This window comes from Symphalangus syndactylus, chromosome 18, assembly GCF_028878055.3.
Source record: "Symphalangus syndactylus isolate Jambi chromosome 18, NHGRI_mSymSyn1-v2.1_pri, whole genome shotgun sequence".
Classification (NCBI taxonomy): domain Eukaryota; kingdom Metazoa; phylum Chordata; class Mammalia; order Primates; family Hylobatidae; genus Symphalangus; species Symphalangus syndactylus.
The window spans coordinates 57,445,524-57,462,742 of record NC_072440.2 but is presented as its reverse complement, the minus strand read 5'-3'; the positions used below and the strand labels follow the sequence as shown (position 1 = coordinate 57,462,742).

Sequence of the window (17,219 nt, the reverse complement as noted above, 5' to 3'; positions counted from 1 at the left end):
CCCTCCTCCACAGGTAGCCCTTTTCCTGGCTTCTGTTCTTACCAAGGCCACCCCACAACCAGTCATCCCGCTGCCCAGAGAGCAGTCAAAAGCAGTGAGCAACTAGCTCTACATAGGGAGACCAGAGAAGCATCACTGAATCTGTCCAGGTTGAGCACGGGTCAGGGCCTTGGCCACCAGGTAAGCACTAGGGAGGAGGCAGACATTCCATACAGATGACACAAGCGCAGAGCCAAGAGGTGCGGTGTATCTGGGCTGGGAGCCTGGCTAGGGCACAGGAGAGGGCCACACACCCCGTGCTCCCACACCCAGGTCATCAGAGAAGATGGTCCTGGCACTTCTGCCTTCATGGGACCTTTCCTCCATTAAGAAATATTAAGAGTCATGCTTTTTCACTGTATTGGTATAAAGATGACTGCATTAATATACATATGAAAACATTTTCTTTGACCTAAAAGTTCATTTTTTTTCTGCTGACTTAAAAAAAAATAACATTCGAAGGCCACTAAAAGTACCGTGGGCAAGTGATACCAGGATTCCTGTGCCTGATGGATACCTTGGCCCTGCATTTAGGGGGTTTGATTTTGTGGTGCAGTTCAAGGGGAGGTACACCGAAATAGGTAGAAAAGGGTCTCCTGGTTGCCACGGTTCTGATTCCCCACCACAGACTTAAGAACACACTAGCTCCGAGGAGAGTTCCAAAGCAAGGACTCATTCATCACATACAGGCAGCACGGCTAAGGGCCCCCGCACAGTGGCGAGGTCTCTGCTCCCGGGACGCTTGCGCCGGCCACACAACGCTAGGCTGACTCCTGGTGCCTCCTCTGGGCCCGGTGTGACCTGAGCACTTCTTTAGTGCAACGTCTCACTGAATGATAGCCACAGCCACCGCTGTCCAGGCGAGGAGTTTCCAGGACCGAGAGGCTGGCACTAGGCCACCGCTGGGAGAACGTCTGTGAAACCAGGTGCCCCCGAGAGCCACTGTCCCCAGCCCGACTCCGACGCTGGGGTGGCGGGAGGGTGAGCCCGTGGCGTAGCTCCTGGCCGCCGCCGATCCCGGGAAGGGCCCAGAGGCAACATCCTGGACAGCAGAGCTGCACGAAGTCCGAGGCGCCGCGAGCCCAGGTAAGCTCCAGCAGGCGTCCGCAGAGAGTGCCAGGCGGCCCGCGAGCCAGGCCCCGCCCGCCCCTGCCCCAGGCGCGGCCCCTGCAGGAGGGCGCCGCGGGTGAAAGGAGGTCCCGGGGCGACCCCGGCACCGCTCGCCGCCCCGCCCCCACACCGCCCCCATCGCGCGGCGCACCTGGCCGCAGCGGCTCGGTGACAGTGAGCACGAGCAGGAAGAGCAGCAGGAAGGCGCCGCTGTCTGCCTTGGGCACCATTTATCCTCCGTTCATCGTCCCCGGGGCGGCTGCGGGACCCCGCTGGGAGGCCGGACCGGGCCGGACTGAGGGTCAGGGGACCGTGCCAAGCGGAGGGTCAGGCGGGGCTGGACCTGGGCGAAGCGCGGAGAGGCGGCGGGAAAGAGCTTCGGCTGGGCCGCGGGCTGGCGTGCACTCTCGGCTGCAACCTCAGGCTCCGATTCCAGCTGCGCGCAAGATGGCGGGCGTCCTGCTCCGCTCCGCGCCGCGCCGCCCCGCCTCCCGCCCGCGACGCCGGCGCGGGCCAATGAACGTCAAGGTGGAAGGCGGGGCCAGAGCCAAAGACCTCCGAAGTGGGTGAGGCCTAAGGTCGCGACGGCGGAGGGCGGGGACCTAAGGGCGGGGACTGAGGGGCGGCCTCTAAGGGAAGGGCGGGACCATACGGAGTGAGGCGTGCCATTGGTTAAGCAGAGAGGCAGGGCCGGGGTCGGGGCCTGAGCGGCGGGGCCTCGGAAGGGAATAGGGTCTCTGGATGCGGGGTAGGGGCGGCGGGCGCCGGACCACAAGGATGGACATCCAAAGGCGCGGGGCATGGGGCGGGGCGCCGAGGGGTCGCGCGGGTGGGGAGCGGAGAGAACGAAGTGGAAACCTGGCTGGGACTCCAAGGGTCTTCACACCTGCAAGCTCAGGTCCCGTGAGCAGCCCAAAAGTGCGCCCCAAAGGGGTCTTTTTAAGGCCGAACCGCTGTGGAGGAGGGAGGGCCTGCCGGTTCTGAGGGTGGGGAAAGAGGAACAGGAATGGCCTAAGGGAGTGTCAGGCAAAGAGAGACCGGGAAGGCCAGGTCCTGGAGACTGCAGCGAAGCCGGCTCCCTGGAGAACCTGCCTACACAATGGCTAGGGGAAGGCCACATGTGCAGGAAAGAAAGCTAGGCAGAGAGGAGGCTCAGCGCCCCTGCGAACAGTGCTCCAAGTGTCACCTCTCACCTGTCATCACCAACAGGGTGAACCTTGGAGGGCAGTGTCGGCGAAAAGAGTCCAACTCTGTAAAATATTTGAAGACATTTCTTCTGAGCCAATATGTGACCAATAGCCTGGGACACAGCCCCAGGAGATCCTGACAAGTGCCCAAGGGGTAGGGCTACAGCTTGGTTTTATACATTTTAGGGAGACACGACATCAATCAGCACATGTAAGATATACTTTGGTTCAGTCGGAAAAGGTGGGACAACTTGAAAGTGGAGGGTAGGCCGGGCGCGGTGGCTCACGCTTGTAATCCCAGCACTTTGGGAGGCGGAGGCGGGCGGATCACGAGGTCAGGAGATCGAGACCACGGTGAAACCCCGTCTCTACTAAAAAATACAAAAAATTAGCCGGGCGTGGTGGCGGGCGCCTGTAGTCCCAGCTACTCGGAGAGGCTGAGGCAGGAGAATGGCGTGAGCCCGGGAGGCGGAGCTTGCAGTGAGCCGAGATCGTGCCACTGCACTCCAGCCTGGGTGACAGAGCAAGACTCCGTCTCAAAAAAAAAAAAAAAAAAAAAAAGAAAGTGGGGGGTGGAGGGGGGCTTCCAGGTCATGCGGATTGGCAGTTGGTTCAAAGAGTTTATCTAAAGACCTGGAATCAATAAAAGGGACTGTCTGGATTAAGGGGTTGTGGAGACCAAGCTTCTTAGGCAAATGAAGCCTCCAGGTATCAGGCTTCACAGAGAAGAGACTGTTAATGTTTCTTATTAAAAAGTGCCAGACTCTGCCGGGCGCGATGGCTCATGCCTGTCATCTCAACACTTTGGGAGGCCAAGGCGGGTGGATCACCTGAGGTCAGGAGTTCAAGATCAGCCTGGCCAACATGGTGAAACCATGTCTCTACTAAAAATACAAAAATTACCCAGGCGTAGTGGAGCACGCCTGTAATCCCAGCTACTCAGGAGGTTGATGGCAGGAGAATCACTTGAACCAGGGAGGCAGAGGTTGCAGTGAGCCAAGATCACGCCACTGCACTCCAGCCTGGGCAACAGAGCAAGACTCTGTCTCAAAAAAAAAATTAAAATTAAAAAAAGGAAAAATAGGGCCGGGCGCAGTGGCTCACACCTGTAATCCCAGCACTTTGGGAGGCCGAGGCGGGCAGATCACGAGGTCAGGAGATTGAGACCATCCTGGCTAACACAGTGAAACCCCGTCTCTACTAAAAATACAAAAAATTGGCCGGGCGTGGTGGCTCACGCTTGTAATCCCAGCACTTTGGGAGGCCGAGGCGGGCGGATCACGAGGTCAGGAGATCGAGACCACGGTGAAACCCCGTCTCTACTAAAAAATACAAAAAATTAGCCGGGCGTGGTGGCGGGCGCCTGTAGTCCCAGCTACTCCCCAGGCTGAGGCAGGAGAATGGCGTGAACCCGGGAGGCGGAGCTTGCAGTGAGCCGAGATTGCGCCACTGCACTCCAGCCTGGGCGACAGAGCGAGACTCCGTCTCAAAAAAAAAAAAAAAAAAAAATATATATATATATATATATATATATATATATATATACAAAAAATTAGCCAGGCGTGGTGGCGGGCACCTGTAGTCCCAGCTGCTCGGGAGGCTGAGACAGGAGAATGGTGTGAACCCAGGAGGTGGGGCTTGCACTGAGCCGAGATCGCACCACTGCACTCCAGCCTGGGCAACAGAGCGAGACTCTGTCTCAAAAAAAAAAGGAAAAATAAATAAAAGGTGCCAGACTCTAGTTAATTCTCGCAGGAGAAAAGACCTTGAAAGGGATAGGGATTCTCTACAGAATGTAGATTTTCCCCATAAGAAACAGCTTTGCAGAGCGACTTCAAAATATGTGAAAGAAATCTGTTTTGCAGTAAAATACTTGTTTCTTTCCGGGCCTGCTGTCATGCTGGTATCTTACTGCCACAGAGTCTGTTGTCAGTCTTCAAGTCTCTGTGTCGATGTTACACTGCTTAGCTGTGCCTGAAACCTGAAGGGAGGAGGGATAATGAGGCCTGACTCCCACTTCCTATCACGGCCTGAACTAGTTTTTCAGATTAAGTTTGGAATGCCCTTGGTGGAGAGGAGGGGTCCATTCAGATGGCTGGGGGGCTTAGAATTTTATTTTTGGTTTCCAGGAGACAGTAGTTGGGGTGCCCTCAGCAGGAAGGAGAAGGAGGCTGTCTGGAAGGAGGAGAACCAAGAATGCACAAAGGCCTGGCAGTGGGCAGTCAGGGTTAGGGAAGAAGGTGAAGGAGCAGAGAAAAGGGGGAAGGGCCACAGCAGGTGGGGACCCAACCCAACATGAGTGACATCCAGCCCGCCCTACCAAGTCATCCTGAGGGACCCAGGGCTCTACTTGGCTCCTGTGAGGAAGGGGTGCTCACTCCCTCTAGGTGGATGAGGTCAAAGTCAAATCCAAGGCTAGGATAGTCATGTGACTCCTACTCCCCTAGGGCGTAGCCCGGAACAGGTGCTGGACACAGAGCCTGGCACAGCAGAGGGGCTCCACTGCCAGAAGAAACAATGGCCACTCTCCAGTGCTGCCCCTGCTGCTTGTACTGTCCTCAGAGCAGCCACCAGTGCTCAGGGTGGCATCCAGGCCCTGCCTTTAGCCCCCAGCCCCAGATCTGCCCTGGGATCCCAGCCAGGGCCGAGAAAAAAAACTAGTTCATTGAGTGCCAGGGAGCCCTGCCCGAGGACATGGCGTGCAAGATGTTCCACCAACTCTCCTCAGCCATTAAATACTGCCACAACCTGGACATCGCGCACCAGAACCTCAAGTGTTAGAACCTTCTCTTCGACAAGGACTTCAACATCAAGCTGATCTACTTCAGGTTCTCCAAGCTCTGCCTGTGGGATGACAGTGGCCAACAGAGATTAAGCAAGAACTTCTGTGGGTCGGCGGCATATGCAGCCCCTGAGCTGCTGCAGGGCATCCCCTACCAGCCCATGGTGTATGACATCTGGAACCTGGGCATGATCCTCTACGTCATGGTCTGCGGCTCCATGCCTTACAATGACTCCAACATCAGGAAGATGCTGCGTATCCAGAAGGAGCACCGCGTGGACTTCCCACACTCCAAGAACCTGACAGATGAGTGCAAGGACCTCATCTACTGCATGCTGCAGCCCGACGTCAGCCGGCGGCTCCACATCCATGACACCCTCAGCCAATGCTGGGTGCAGCCCAAGGCACAAGGACTGCCCTCTATGGTCATCAACAAGGAGGGGGAAAGCTCCTGGGCAACTGAAGTCTTGTGGACCCCTGAACCTGGCTCTGCCAAGAGGCCTGCCACCAAGCTGGAGCCTGGGGAACAGGCACAGCCCGAGGTACGGCCTGAGACAAAACCTGAGGGGTTGGCAATGCAAATGTCCAGGCAGTGGGACACCCTAGGCTTCCCCAGCAAGCCATTGACCAGGGAGAAAGAGGAAGGGCCCCCCAACAGCCTCCAGAGATGCGCACCTAGTGAGCTGTTTGTGGCCCAGTGTGCCAGCGGCGAATGAGATGGAGCTCACGCCTTCAGGCCCAAGCTCTGAAGTCAAGGCACAAACCAGAGAAGGAAGACAGTCGCGGATGAGCCACTGTTTTCATCAGTTTCTTCTCTCTCCCCTTGAACTTCATAACTGACGTTGCTAAAGGAGCAATAAATCACTATATTAATGCAGATGCCAAAGTGAATGTCTTTGCCTCAACTGACTAGTCCTGGGCTCCCCTCCACTGGTTTCCCACTCAGATTGTGCCATGATTCCTCGTTCACTTGGGAAAACACATCCCAGCATGCCCAGTCCAGACCATGACCTCAGGCCCAGGCTGGGGCTGGGGCTTGGGCTGAGGCTGGGAGAGACCTGGAGGGGCAGGGGCCAGAACTGAGAGGTCAATGAGGAAGCCGCTGCCTCAGCAGGGATGCCCCCAAGTGCGGTGCTGGGGTCAGGAAAAGGCAGGGAGAGGACAGGACCAAGAAGCCTGCCGAGGCACCCCTGCAGAGGAGTGCAGGCTTTGTCTGCAGTTGAGACTGAGGGTCTGGGCAGACCTCTCCAGCCCCACAAGGCCACCAGTGGGAGTTGCAGGAGGCTGCAGAGGGCAGGGGGCCAGCCTCTCAGCCACTCCTGAGCTCCCTACCCTGCTGGGCAACTGGTTCATTGTGCTCTGTCCATCACAGGCCCACTGTGTCCAGCCAGCACCCAGCTTTCAACAGTGCCGGGGTCGCCCCACCCTGTGGTCATTCTCCAGCCCAGGAGAAGTAGGAGGCTCTGCTGGATGGCCCAGCCACACTCCAGCCTGAGCATGTCCCACAGTTTTTTTTTTTTTTTTTTTTTTTTTTTTTTTTTCTATTTATTTCTTTATTTTCTTTTTGTTGAGATATAATTATCATACCATAAAATTCACAAAGAGTACAATCCAGAGGTTTTGGTTTTTGGTGTTTTTTTGAAACAGGGTCTCACTCTGTCACCCAAGCTGACGTGTAGTGGCGCGATCTTGGCTCGCTGCAACTTCCGTCTCCCAGGCTCAGATGGTCCTCCCACCTCAGCTTCCTGAGTAGCTGGGACTACAGGCACAAGCCACCACTCCCGGCTAATTTTTGTATTTTGTACTTATTGGCCATTTATAATCTTCTTTGGAGAAATATCTATTTAGATCCTTTGCCCATTTTTAAAAAATTGGTTAATTTGTCTTTATTATTCTGTTTTGGTTTGTTTCAGAGTCTCGTTCTGTCGCTCAGGCTGGAGTGCAGTATCATGATCTCGGCTCACTGCAGCTTCTCCTGCCTCAGCCTCCTGAGCAGCTGGGATTACAGGTGCTCATCACGCCTGTATTTTTAGCAGAGGCGGGGTTTCACCATGTTGGCCAGACTGGTCTCGAACTCCTGACCTCATGCCTGCCTCAGCCTCCCACAGTGCTGGGATTACAGGTGTGAGCCACTGCACCCGGCCGTCTTTATTGTTGAGTTGTCAGAATTCTTCATGTATTCTGGATATGTCCTTTATGAGATATGAAATTTACAAATATTTTATCCCATTCTGTGGGTTGTCTTTTCATTTTCTTGATAGTGTCATTTTAAATACAAAAATTTTAAATTCTGATCAGGTCTAGTTTTCCTGGTTTTTCTTTACTTCTTTTTTCTTTTTTTTTTATTAATTTTTTTTGCATACAAAAACAATAAACATTTTCTAAAAATACATACAAACAAAAAGATGCGTATCAAACATATTAGGAAGGTTGCACATGGGAAGTCGGGGAATAGAAATGGGGGTGGGAGTTAAAATAAATGAGAGAGGGACTTTATATGGATCAGTGATAATAACTCAATCCTCTATTTGACAAAGAAGAGGGAGAAGGAAGAGGAAGAAAAAGAAAGTGGGATAAAGGATCAGAAAGGGAGGAAAATAGAAAAAATTAGAGTATGACTCCAGGGTAGACCTGTTTTGTTGTCATTGAGTTGGTTGGTTGGTTTGTCTGTTGTATTCTTCATGTTTCGCCAAGTTGGCCAGACTGGTCTCGAACTCCTAGCCCGAAGTGATCAACCCGCCTCGCCCCCCAGAGTGCCGGGACCACAGGCGTGAGCCACCACGTCCAGCCCCCACATTGCTTCTGGCCTCCGTGGTAGACCTCCCAGACGGAGCGGCCAGGCAGAGGAGCTCCTCACTTCTACCCAGACACGGGGCGGCCGGACAGAGGGGCTCCTCACTTCCCAGACGGGGCGGCCAGGCAGAGACGCTCCTCACATCTTCCCAGACGATAGGTGGCCGGGCAGAGGCGCTCCTCACCTCCCAGACGGGGCGGCCGGGCCGAGGCGCTCCTCACTTCTTCCCGGACGGGGCGGCCGGGCAGAGGCGCTCCTCACTTCTTCCCGACGGGGCGGCCGGGCAGAGGCGCTCCTCACTTCTTCCCGGACGGGGCGGCCGGGCAGAGGCGCTCCTCACTTCTTCCCGGACGGGGCGGCCGGGCAGAGGCGCTCCTCACTTCTTCCCGGACGGGGCGGCCGGGCAGAGGCGCTCCTCACTTCCCAGACGGTGGGTGGCCGGGCAGAGGCGCTCCTCACTTCCCAGACGATGGGTGGCCGGGCAGAGGCCCTCCTCACTTCTTCCCGGATGGGGCGGCCGGGCAGAGGCGCTCCTCACTTCCTCCCGGACGGGGCGCCCGGGCAGAGGCGCTCCTCACTTCCTCCCGGACGGGGCGGCCGGGCAGAGGCGCTCCTCACTTCCTCCCGGACGGGGCGGCCGGGCAGAGGCGCTCCTCACTTCCTCCCGGACGGGGCGGCCGGGCAGAGGCGCTCCTCACTTCTTCCCGGACGGGGCGGCCGGGCAGAGGCGCTCCTCACTTCCTCCCGGACGGGGCGGCCGGGTAGAGGCGCTCCTCATCTCCCAGACGGGGCGGCCGGGCAGAGGCACTCCTCACTTCCCAGACGATGGGTGGCCGGGCAGAGGCGCTCCTCACTTCCCAGACGATGGGTGGCCGGGCAGAGGCGCTCCTCACTTCCCAGACGGGGTGGCCGGGCAGAGGCGCTCCTCACCTCCCAGACGGGGCGGCCAGGCAGAGGTGCCCCTCACCTCCCAGACGGGGCGGCCGGGCAGAGGCGTTCCCCACCTTCCAGATGGGGCGGTGGCTGGGCAGGGGTTGCAATCCCAGCACCCTGGCAGGCCAAGGCAGGCGGCCGGGGGGTAGAGGCTGCCACGAGGCCAGACCACGCCACCGCACTCCAGCCCGGGCAACACCGAGCACTGGGTGAGCGAGACTCCGTCTGTAGTCCCAGTACCTCGGGAGGCTGAGGCAGGCAGAGCACTCGGCGTCAGGAGTCGGCGACCAGCGTGGCCAAGATGGCGAACGCGTGCCTGCATCCAAAGGAGAAAAGGCAGGCAGCGGTGGCGCGCGCCGGCAGTCCCAGGCAGTCCGCGGCGCGGGCAGCAGCAAGCCGAGTAGATTGCAGCCTGGGCCAGAGAGGGAAAGAAAGAAAGAAAGAAAGAAAGAGAGAGAGAGAGAGAGAGAGAGGGAGGGAGGGAGGGAGGGAGGAAGGAAGGAAGGAAGGAAGGAAGGAAGGAAGGAAGGAAGGAAGGAAGGAAGGAAGCTGTCCCACAGTTTTGTGTGGTCTTGACCACATCTTGTTGTCCCCGTCCCAGCCTGTCCCGAGGGACGACACCCCTGCATTAGAAGTTGACACTGGCAAGTAGGATACGACAGGCAACCACAAAGGACAAGCGCTTTCAGAATCACCTCTCCCATGGCCTCTAAGTAGATGGGGCCACAGTCAAACCCAAGGCTAGGACAGTCGTGCGACTCCCACTCCCCCAGGGCGGGGCCTGAAGCAGGTGCTGGACACAGACAATGTCAGAGCAGAGGAGCTCCACTGCCAGCAGCATCGATGATGACTGTCCACAGTCTACCTGCGGTCCGTTCTCTACCTCGGGAAGACCCCAACCTCAGTCCCCTTGGAGAAGTAGGGTCCAGTGAGAGCCTGGACCAGCCCTCCCTGCACTCTTCCCCAAGTCCACCTGCCTCCTCATGTTCCCACAGCCCCCTTCCACATGGTTTAATTTCAGGCCTCCACCCCAACCCTCCTACCACCTCCAAAAGTGTCCAGAGCCGTCCCCCACCAGCCTGGCTCCCACTGCCCAGCGGGGAGGAACCTACCCTGGCCTCTGGGGTCCTCCTGTGGCCCAGTGCGTCCTCCCCTGGCCTCTGGGCACCAGGCCTCACCACTGCGCCCCCATCACACACACAGCCCATAATCATACAGGGAACTCGCCCCTGCAGACTCTGTCCAGCTCTCCAGGCTCAGCTGAGAGGCTGAGGCCTCCATAAAGCCTTCTAGGGGTTCTCAGCAGCCTACCACTGTGTACTCTACCAACAGGCCTCAAGGGGCCACCCTGTTTTTCCCACCAAGAAACTCATGGTGGAGAGGGAGCCCAGAATGCTGGGATGGGGGCCCGGGTGGGACATCCTGAGGAATGGCTCTTGGGGCCTCCTCCTCAATTATCCCCGCAGACCTGCGCTGGTCCTCAGGGCAGTGGCTGGCAAGCAGGTCTGGGAGCCTCACTGTAGCTCCGCTAGGTGAGCCCGGGTGGGAGGGGCTGCAGGAGGAGTTCCTGCTCTGCGCTTTACAGCTGGAAACAGCTCAGAGAGAGTGGGCCACCTGTCTGAGATGACACTGCCCAGGGCAGGAGGCCCAGGTGACCCCTCCACAGGTGGCCTCGCCATGCCGGGCGACTCCTGTAGGTGGCTCAGCCCTGGCTCAGACCCCTTCAAGGATTCTCAGAGGTGCTAGGACCAGGACCTCAACAGGGCCCTCCATGGCCTGTCCATGCTCCTGCCAAGCCACATCCCTTCAAACCGTCACATGTAATAGCCATCCTCATCCCTCTCCACCTGGCTAGTTCCTCAGACCTCAGCCTTCCCCAGCTTCCCAAAGTCCAATCCCCAGTTCCCTGTCCTCACAGCACCATGGTTCTGATGCGTGGCACAACCACCATCGGGCACACACACTTGGTGTGATTGAGCCTCCCTCGCCTCTGGGCTCCAGGAAGGCATGGGTGGTCTAGCTCATCAGTGTACCTCAGCTTCCAGGGCAGACCCTCAGTGCTTGGGGGACAAATGGGTAAACAAGTATCTACTTTATAAAGGATAGGAAGGTTCAGAGGGAAGTAGATTTCTCAGAGTGTGCAGGTACCTGGCTCACAGGACTGCAATCCTAGAAGCAACGCTGGAGGTCCCCAAGTCCAATCCAACCCTCTCCGTCAAACATACCAGGAGTCCTGGCCCTGCGTGTGCTTCCTGGATGAAGCGGCCCGTTCCATGCCCAGGCAGTTCTGCCTCTGCAATGTTGACACCTGCCTCTTCTGGCATGCCCCCCAAGAACCAGAGAGGCCCTCAGGGGGTGAAGAAGCAGAATGCACAAAAACAGGGCGAAGGCATTGGTAGAGTCTGGCAAGAAGGCAGATATGCGGCCAGGGCACGGTAGCTCATGCCTGTAATCCCAGCACTTGGGAGGCCGAAGCAGGCAGATCACTTGAGGCCAGGAGTTCGAGACCAACCTGGGCAACATGATGAAATCCCATTTCTACTAAAAATACAAAAATTAGCTGGGCATCGTGGCACTCGCCTGTAATTCCAGCTGCTCGAGAGGCTGAGGCATGCAAATTGCTTGAACCCGGGAGGTGGAGGTTGCGGTGAGCTGAGATGGTGCCAGAGCAAGACTCCATCGAAAAGGAAGGGAAGGGGAGGGGAGGAGAGGGGAGGGGAGGGGAGGGGAGGGAACAGATATGCAGAGAAGTGCCCCAGATAGGACATTTGGGGGAGTAAGGGAAAGGGTCAGGGGGTGGTAAGTGGGAGTTCTCATGCTCCTGGGTCCTGGCCTGCAAATTTTCATAGCCAGCCCCTTCTAGGACAAAAAGGAGTGAAGTGCTGGTCATTTCAGCCATAGAGACTCCCAGGAGAAAGGAAAGCATCAAACTAAAGCTATTAACCACCGATGCTATAAAGAGCTTCGGGTGGGACTCTGGGAGGCTGTCACTGCTGGAAGGCAGTCACTGTGGGCACGTCAGCCCACCCTGCCCATCTGAGCCTCTCAGCTTAGCATCCTGACTTTGGCTGCCCTGTTTCTGTAATCCTCCCTAGTGACCTCCAAACACAGGGTGCTCCCTGTGTACTCCAGACCGGAGTGGTCCACACAGCCATGCCAGGGCCAAAGTATCACATCTGTCTGACATGTCCTGCCCCTCTTGTCAACCATGTGGAGTCTGTTGATCCCCAGCACCCCAGCTCCAACATCACTTCCTCTTTGAAACCTTCCAGGACTAAACCCCACCTGGGAACAGGCCTTCCTCCCTCTCCCCTGAACACTGAACACACAGCTCATCTGTCCCAGCTGCTCCCTGTGAACCCAGGATGCCTGTGATGGATGACAAATTAACATCAGTCCAACGCACCTGAGGAGACATGTACAGGATGCCACATTTCCCAAAGCACAAATCCACACACCAGCCCTGAAACACGATGTTCACACTGTTTGCAGGTGCAAAAGGCAGCCCGAGACGTAAATGCTACTCAATGTCAGGGTTCCAACAGGCGACTGCTGCTCACTCCACACAAAGGCCCAAACTGACGTGATTCAGAACCCCCTCCTCACCCAGGTGCCTGGTCTTCGCAGTGCATGGCCCGGGCGCTCTCAGCCCCAGGATTCCCCAGCACCAAGGCCCATCCACTCACAGACTAGCAAACAAGACTAAGACCTGAACTTCTCGGTCTCCTGCTGATCCCGAGGCCCACCCTGGCCCAGCCTCCTCTCACTTGGTCAAAGGCACTGGCCCCCACCCTCACCTCAAAGCCAATTCTACTCTCTCTGTCTCTCTCTCTCTGCCACTGACCATCTTAAAACACAACTGGGACAGCCCTCCTCCTGTCCTGCACCTGCAGGGGCAGCCTGCTGCTTACAGAAAAAGCCTCGACTCCTTCACTTCTCTCCTACTTCCAGTCACTCTCAGAAAAAGCCCTCTCTTCTCCCAGGCTCTCTGCTGCCTGGGTGCCTTCCTGCCGCCTCTACCCAAGGGAGGCCCTGCCCCACCCCTCAGACATGCAGCCACCTGCCCTGGACCCTGGGCACCCAGCTGGCATGCACTGCAGCCCCGACCCACCCATACACAGGCCCTTGCTCGCTGGAGCAGCAGCGACTCACCTGCCCGGCTCTCTACCCTGAGGGGCCTGCTGCCTCTGCTCCCAAACACAGAGCTGCTTTCGTCTACCAGGCTTGGCACCACTGCCAGCCTGACTGGTCCAGGGCAGTCCCTCCCAGGTACCACTGTTCCGAGAACCAAGCCAGGTCCAGCTGCATTTTCTTGAGGCTCAATAACGAGAAGCAGACAAACTAGGAAAGAAGGGAATTTATTACTGCAACTGGATACAGGGAGAAGGCTGGAGATAATTCCACCAGACCAACTCAAAGTGCTACAATTTTCTTCGTGTTTATATAGGTTGGGGTTATGTGCCTACATGCAGTACAGCAATCACCTAAGTCTGCTGGTAACTAATTTTGTTTCAAGAAGGTCAGAGGCAAAAAAATGCTTGCTAAGTCCGATTAAAAGGGGCCCAGTGCCTTCAAGGCCTGTCTACTGTGGTACCGGAGTGATTATTTTGATTTTATCTCCTTTACAGCTTGGTCCAGAGAGCTGCCTTAGACTATCCAATGAATCTATTCAAGCAGCTGCCGGTTACCTTGTCTTCAGATTTTGTCGACCCGAGATGGGTCCTGGCACTAGGAATGTAAAACCGTTCCTATTATTTTGGATTGCTCCAGCAAGAGAGAAGCCCATGCGAGTCTCCTACTGACCATGCTTCATTTCTAGCTTTGATGTCTGGGCACTGATTTCCCTAGATTTAACTATGTGCTCAATGTTAAGGCAGTGCTGTGGAAATCTGTGTAACTGGGGTGCTATGCAGGCCTATCTGGGTGACTGTCAGGGAGAATTGTCCTACCACACCAAGGACACAGCCCTAGGGGGGCTTTTCTTCATAGCCCAAAGAAGCTGCAGGAAACCCACCCTAGTGGGACAAAGACCAATGCAGGGTCAGTCCCCACAGCCAGGTGATGCAAACAGGCTGGACGTGGGCCGCCTCCCCTCCGGCTTGACTTGTGACAGGGAAACCAACGCAAGCAGCAGCAGCAGGGTCACCACAGTCCAGTCCTGGGGACAGGCTTCCTTCCAGCGGGCGGCGAGCAGGTGCTCCTGCCAGACCAGCCTGGCTTTCACGGTTCCAGGGACCCTGTTCCCCCTCAGCCCGGTCCCCGCCCCCACTCCTTGGCTTTATGAGTTCATTCGCTGAAGTCACCCGGAGACAATGCTGAGTGTTCCACCCCTGAGTCGAAGCCCAGCCCAGCCCAGCCAGCCGCCTCGGGTAGTGTAAATGAGGACAATGCCTGCTGGCCCACGTGATGGGGGGATGTAGATGGCGGCGGCGCCAGTCGCTCCGGGCACCATGGACGATGCCACAGTCCTAAGGAAGAAGGGTTACATCGTAGGCATCAATCTTGGCAAGGGTTCCTACGCAAAAGTCAAATCTGCCTACTCTGAGCGCCTCAAGTTCAATGTGGCTGTCAAGATCATCGACCGCAAGAAAACACCTACTGACTTTGTGGAGAGATTCCTTCCTCGGGAGATGGACATCCTGGCAACTGTCAACCACAGCTCCATCATCAAGACTTACGAGATCTTTGAGACCTCTGACGGGCGGATCTACATCATCATGGAGCTTGGCGTCCAGGGCGACCTCCTCGAGTTCATCAAGTGCCGGGGAGCCCTGCACGAGGACGTGGCACGCAAGATGTTCCGACAGCTCTCCTTGGCCGTCAAGTACTGCCACGACCTGGATGTCGTCCACCGGGACCTCAAGTGCGAGAACCTTCTCCTCGACAAGGACTTCAACATCAAGCTGTCTGACTTCGGCTTCTCCAAGCGCTGCCTGCGGGACAGCAATGGGCGCATCATCCTCAGCAAGACCTTCTGCGGGTCGGCAGCGTATGCAGCCCCCGAGGTGCTGCAGGGCATCCCCTACCAGCCCAAGGTGTATGACATCTGGAGCCTGGGCGTGATCCTCTACATCATGGTCTGCGGCTCCATGCCCTACGACGACTCCGACATCAGGAAGATGCTGCGTATCCAGAAGGAGCACCGTGTGGACTTCCCGCGCTCCAAGAACCTGACCTGTGAGTGCAAGGACCTCATCTACCGCATGCTGCAGCCCGACGTCAGCCAGCGGCTCCACATCGATGAGATCCTCAGCCACTCATGGCTGCAGCCCCCCAAGCCCAAAGCCATGTCTTCTGCCTCCTTCAAGAGGGAGGGGAGGGCAAGTACCGCGCTGAGTGCAAACTGGACACCAAGCCAGGCTTGAGGCCCGACCACCAGCCCGACCACAAGCTTGGAGCCAAAATCCAGCACCGGCTGCTGGTGGTGCCCGAGAACGAGGACAGGCTGGCCGAGACCTCCAGGGCCAAAGACCATCACATCTCCGGAGCTGAGGTGGGGAAAGCAAGCACCTAGCGTGACAATGGCCCCATCGTGTGTGGTGGGGGTCGGGGCTGGGGGGCATGGAGCAGTCGGCCTTCACGTAAACTAAGTAGGCAGGTAGGATCTGAAGAAGGCACAGGTGCAAGTAAAATTCGTCAATTAAACCACTATTTTGATTACGTTCCATTAGCTTTCTTCCACTTAGTAGCAAAGATGTTCTTTACTGACCACCAAATAAACCACAGGGTGTGTACAAGCATCAAGAGTGCCCAGTGAGGAGTGTTTTTCTCTGGGACTCAGCCAACCGCCCCACCTGACACACAGTGGTCTCCGGCCTAGGAGCACAGGACAGGTGCTTAGGTACAGGCAGACCCACGGTGTGGCCTGGCCTTGTCAGGGACAGGAGGACCTCTGCCAGGGTCCACCCGCCAGGCCCACACTGTCTCCCTCTGACCTGGCCTCGTCCCCAATGCTCTGGGGCTGGCCAGCTCCAGGGGTCCGCGACTCCCCCTGGCCTCCTGCAGTTCAGCCCACTCTGACCTACCCCCACTCCCTCACAGTCCCTCGCTCAGCATCCTCCTCTTCCTCTATTTCCTGGAGTCATTTGAGATTTCTGTCCTCAGCCCTCAAGTTGCCTGCCCTGTCCTCCAGGGGCAGCCCCAGCTGAGACCTCCCCGTGTGACCTCCCCACCCAGTGGCTCTTCAAGCTGCCCAGCAGCCCTTGGTGATGGCGCACTGGCCAGTCTTTTGTGTTTCCTGCTAGGTCACCCATTGCTCCCAAAGCATGCGGCCCACTTGCTGGCCAAGTGCTCCAGGTGGTCAGCACCTAGACATGCTCCTCCCCCCTCCTTCCCCACGTCCTGGGGGCTCCCTTGGGATAACGTGCACCCTTTCCTATGGGATAAAGCACCAAAGGCCCCACGTCCCCCACCCCTTAAGAGTCCCGGCCTGATCTGTCCAGCAACCCTACATCCACCTGCAGGTCCCAGGGCACATCCGGAGCTCAGCCACCCCAGGAACTTGCAGGAACTCACTGTCGAGGAACACAGGTTGGCAGTGGCCCCAGGCAGGTGGCAGAGATCAGGCCCTGCACCGGCCTCCAGAGAACTTCAGCACTTAGGGAAGGGGTGAGAGGACCAGAGAAGATCACCTAGCACAGGCTGGGCACACTCAAACAAGAAGGATCCCAGTGTGAGCACAGGCCAGGTGTGTCCCTGAGCAGCGAGACCCCCACCCTAAGTGCACAATCTGTGACCTCCACTTGAGGCCTGGGAGCCAGACCTTGGTCTCGGGCCCAGCTGGGCCGCTCCACCTCCGCACGAAGCAGGCATAGGACCGGGAGGCCACCAGGCTCCTAAGGGTCAGACACCCACATCCTTGGCCAATGGGCAAGTGTGCCCACAGTGCACAGAGCACCTGCCAGGTCTGCATGGAGCCTGGGGCCCACATTACTGTTATCTGGGAGCTCCTGTTGGTGGAAGTGACAAGGTGAGGCCATGGCCAGCAGCATAAGACGGGCAGTGCCTAGAGCAGAGCGGTGAGCAGGACAGTCCCACCCCGTGAGCTGGAAGCCAGGTGCTGGGAGAAGGTGATGGCTGAGATCACCTGATATGCAGCCCCCACAGTCCTATAACCAGCGCACCTCACAGCAGGCAAGCCCAGAGTGGAGGCTGCAGACCTGGGCCCAGAACCGCAGGTGAACCTAAGGGTACAACTTCCAAGGGCTCCAATTCTCCTTCATATCCCCCAGAGACGCAGAAAGCACTGGAGGATGTGAGCTCAACTCAGAACACAGGTTCCGAGTGCCGCAGAAAGCGATGCCAGAGTCACCCGGTGCTCCCACAGCCACCCTACCTGTAGCTTCCTCACCTGGGGGGCCCCTTGCTTCAAGCC

The 17,219-nt window shown here is 57.3% G+C and overlaps 2 protein-coding genes and 1 pseudogene across 6 annotated transcripts in view; 2 read left to right on the top strand and 1 right to left on the bottom strand.

Moving 5' to 3' along the window:
- Window positions 1-1,646, bottom strand: part of DGCR2 (DiGeorge syndrome critical region gene 2) — an 85,585-nt gene extending 83,939 nt beyond the window's left edge. The window contains exon 1 of one of the 5 annotated variants that reach the window (XM_055253618.2): window positions 1,301-1,646. In XM_055253618.2, the coding sequence (XP_055109593.1) occupies window positions 1,301-1,379 (79 nt within the window). In that variant the 5' untranslated portion in view covers window positions 1,380-1,646. The remainder of the gene's footprint in view (window positions 1-1,300) is intronic. The other 4 variants (XM_055253622.2, XM_055253621.2, XM_055253620.2 and 1 more) reach the window with 4 other exon arrangements.
- Window positions 1,597-5,995, top strand: LOC129467493 (testis-specific serine/threonine-protein kinase 1-like; annotated as a pseudogene).
- Window positions 5,996-13,841: 7,846 nt separating this feature from the next.
- TSSK2 (testis specific serine kinase 2) lies at window positions 13,842-15,585 on the top strand. The gene is given in 2 exon segments (XM_055253643.2): window positions 13,842-15,154; window positions 15,157-15,585. Coding segments are annotated over 2 exon segments (1,092 nt in total). The 5' UTR covers window positions 13,842-14,265; the 3' UTR covers window positions 15,360-15,585.
- The last annotated feature ends 1,634 nt before the right edge of the window (window positions 15,586-17,219 follow it).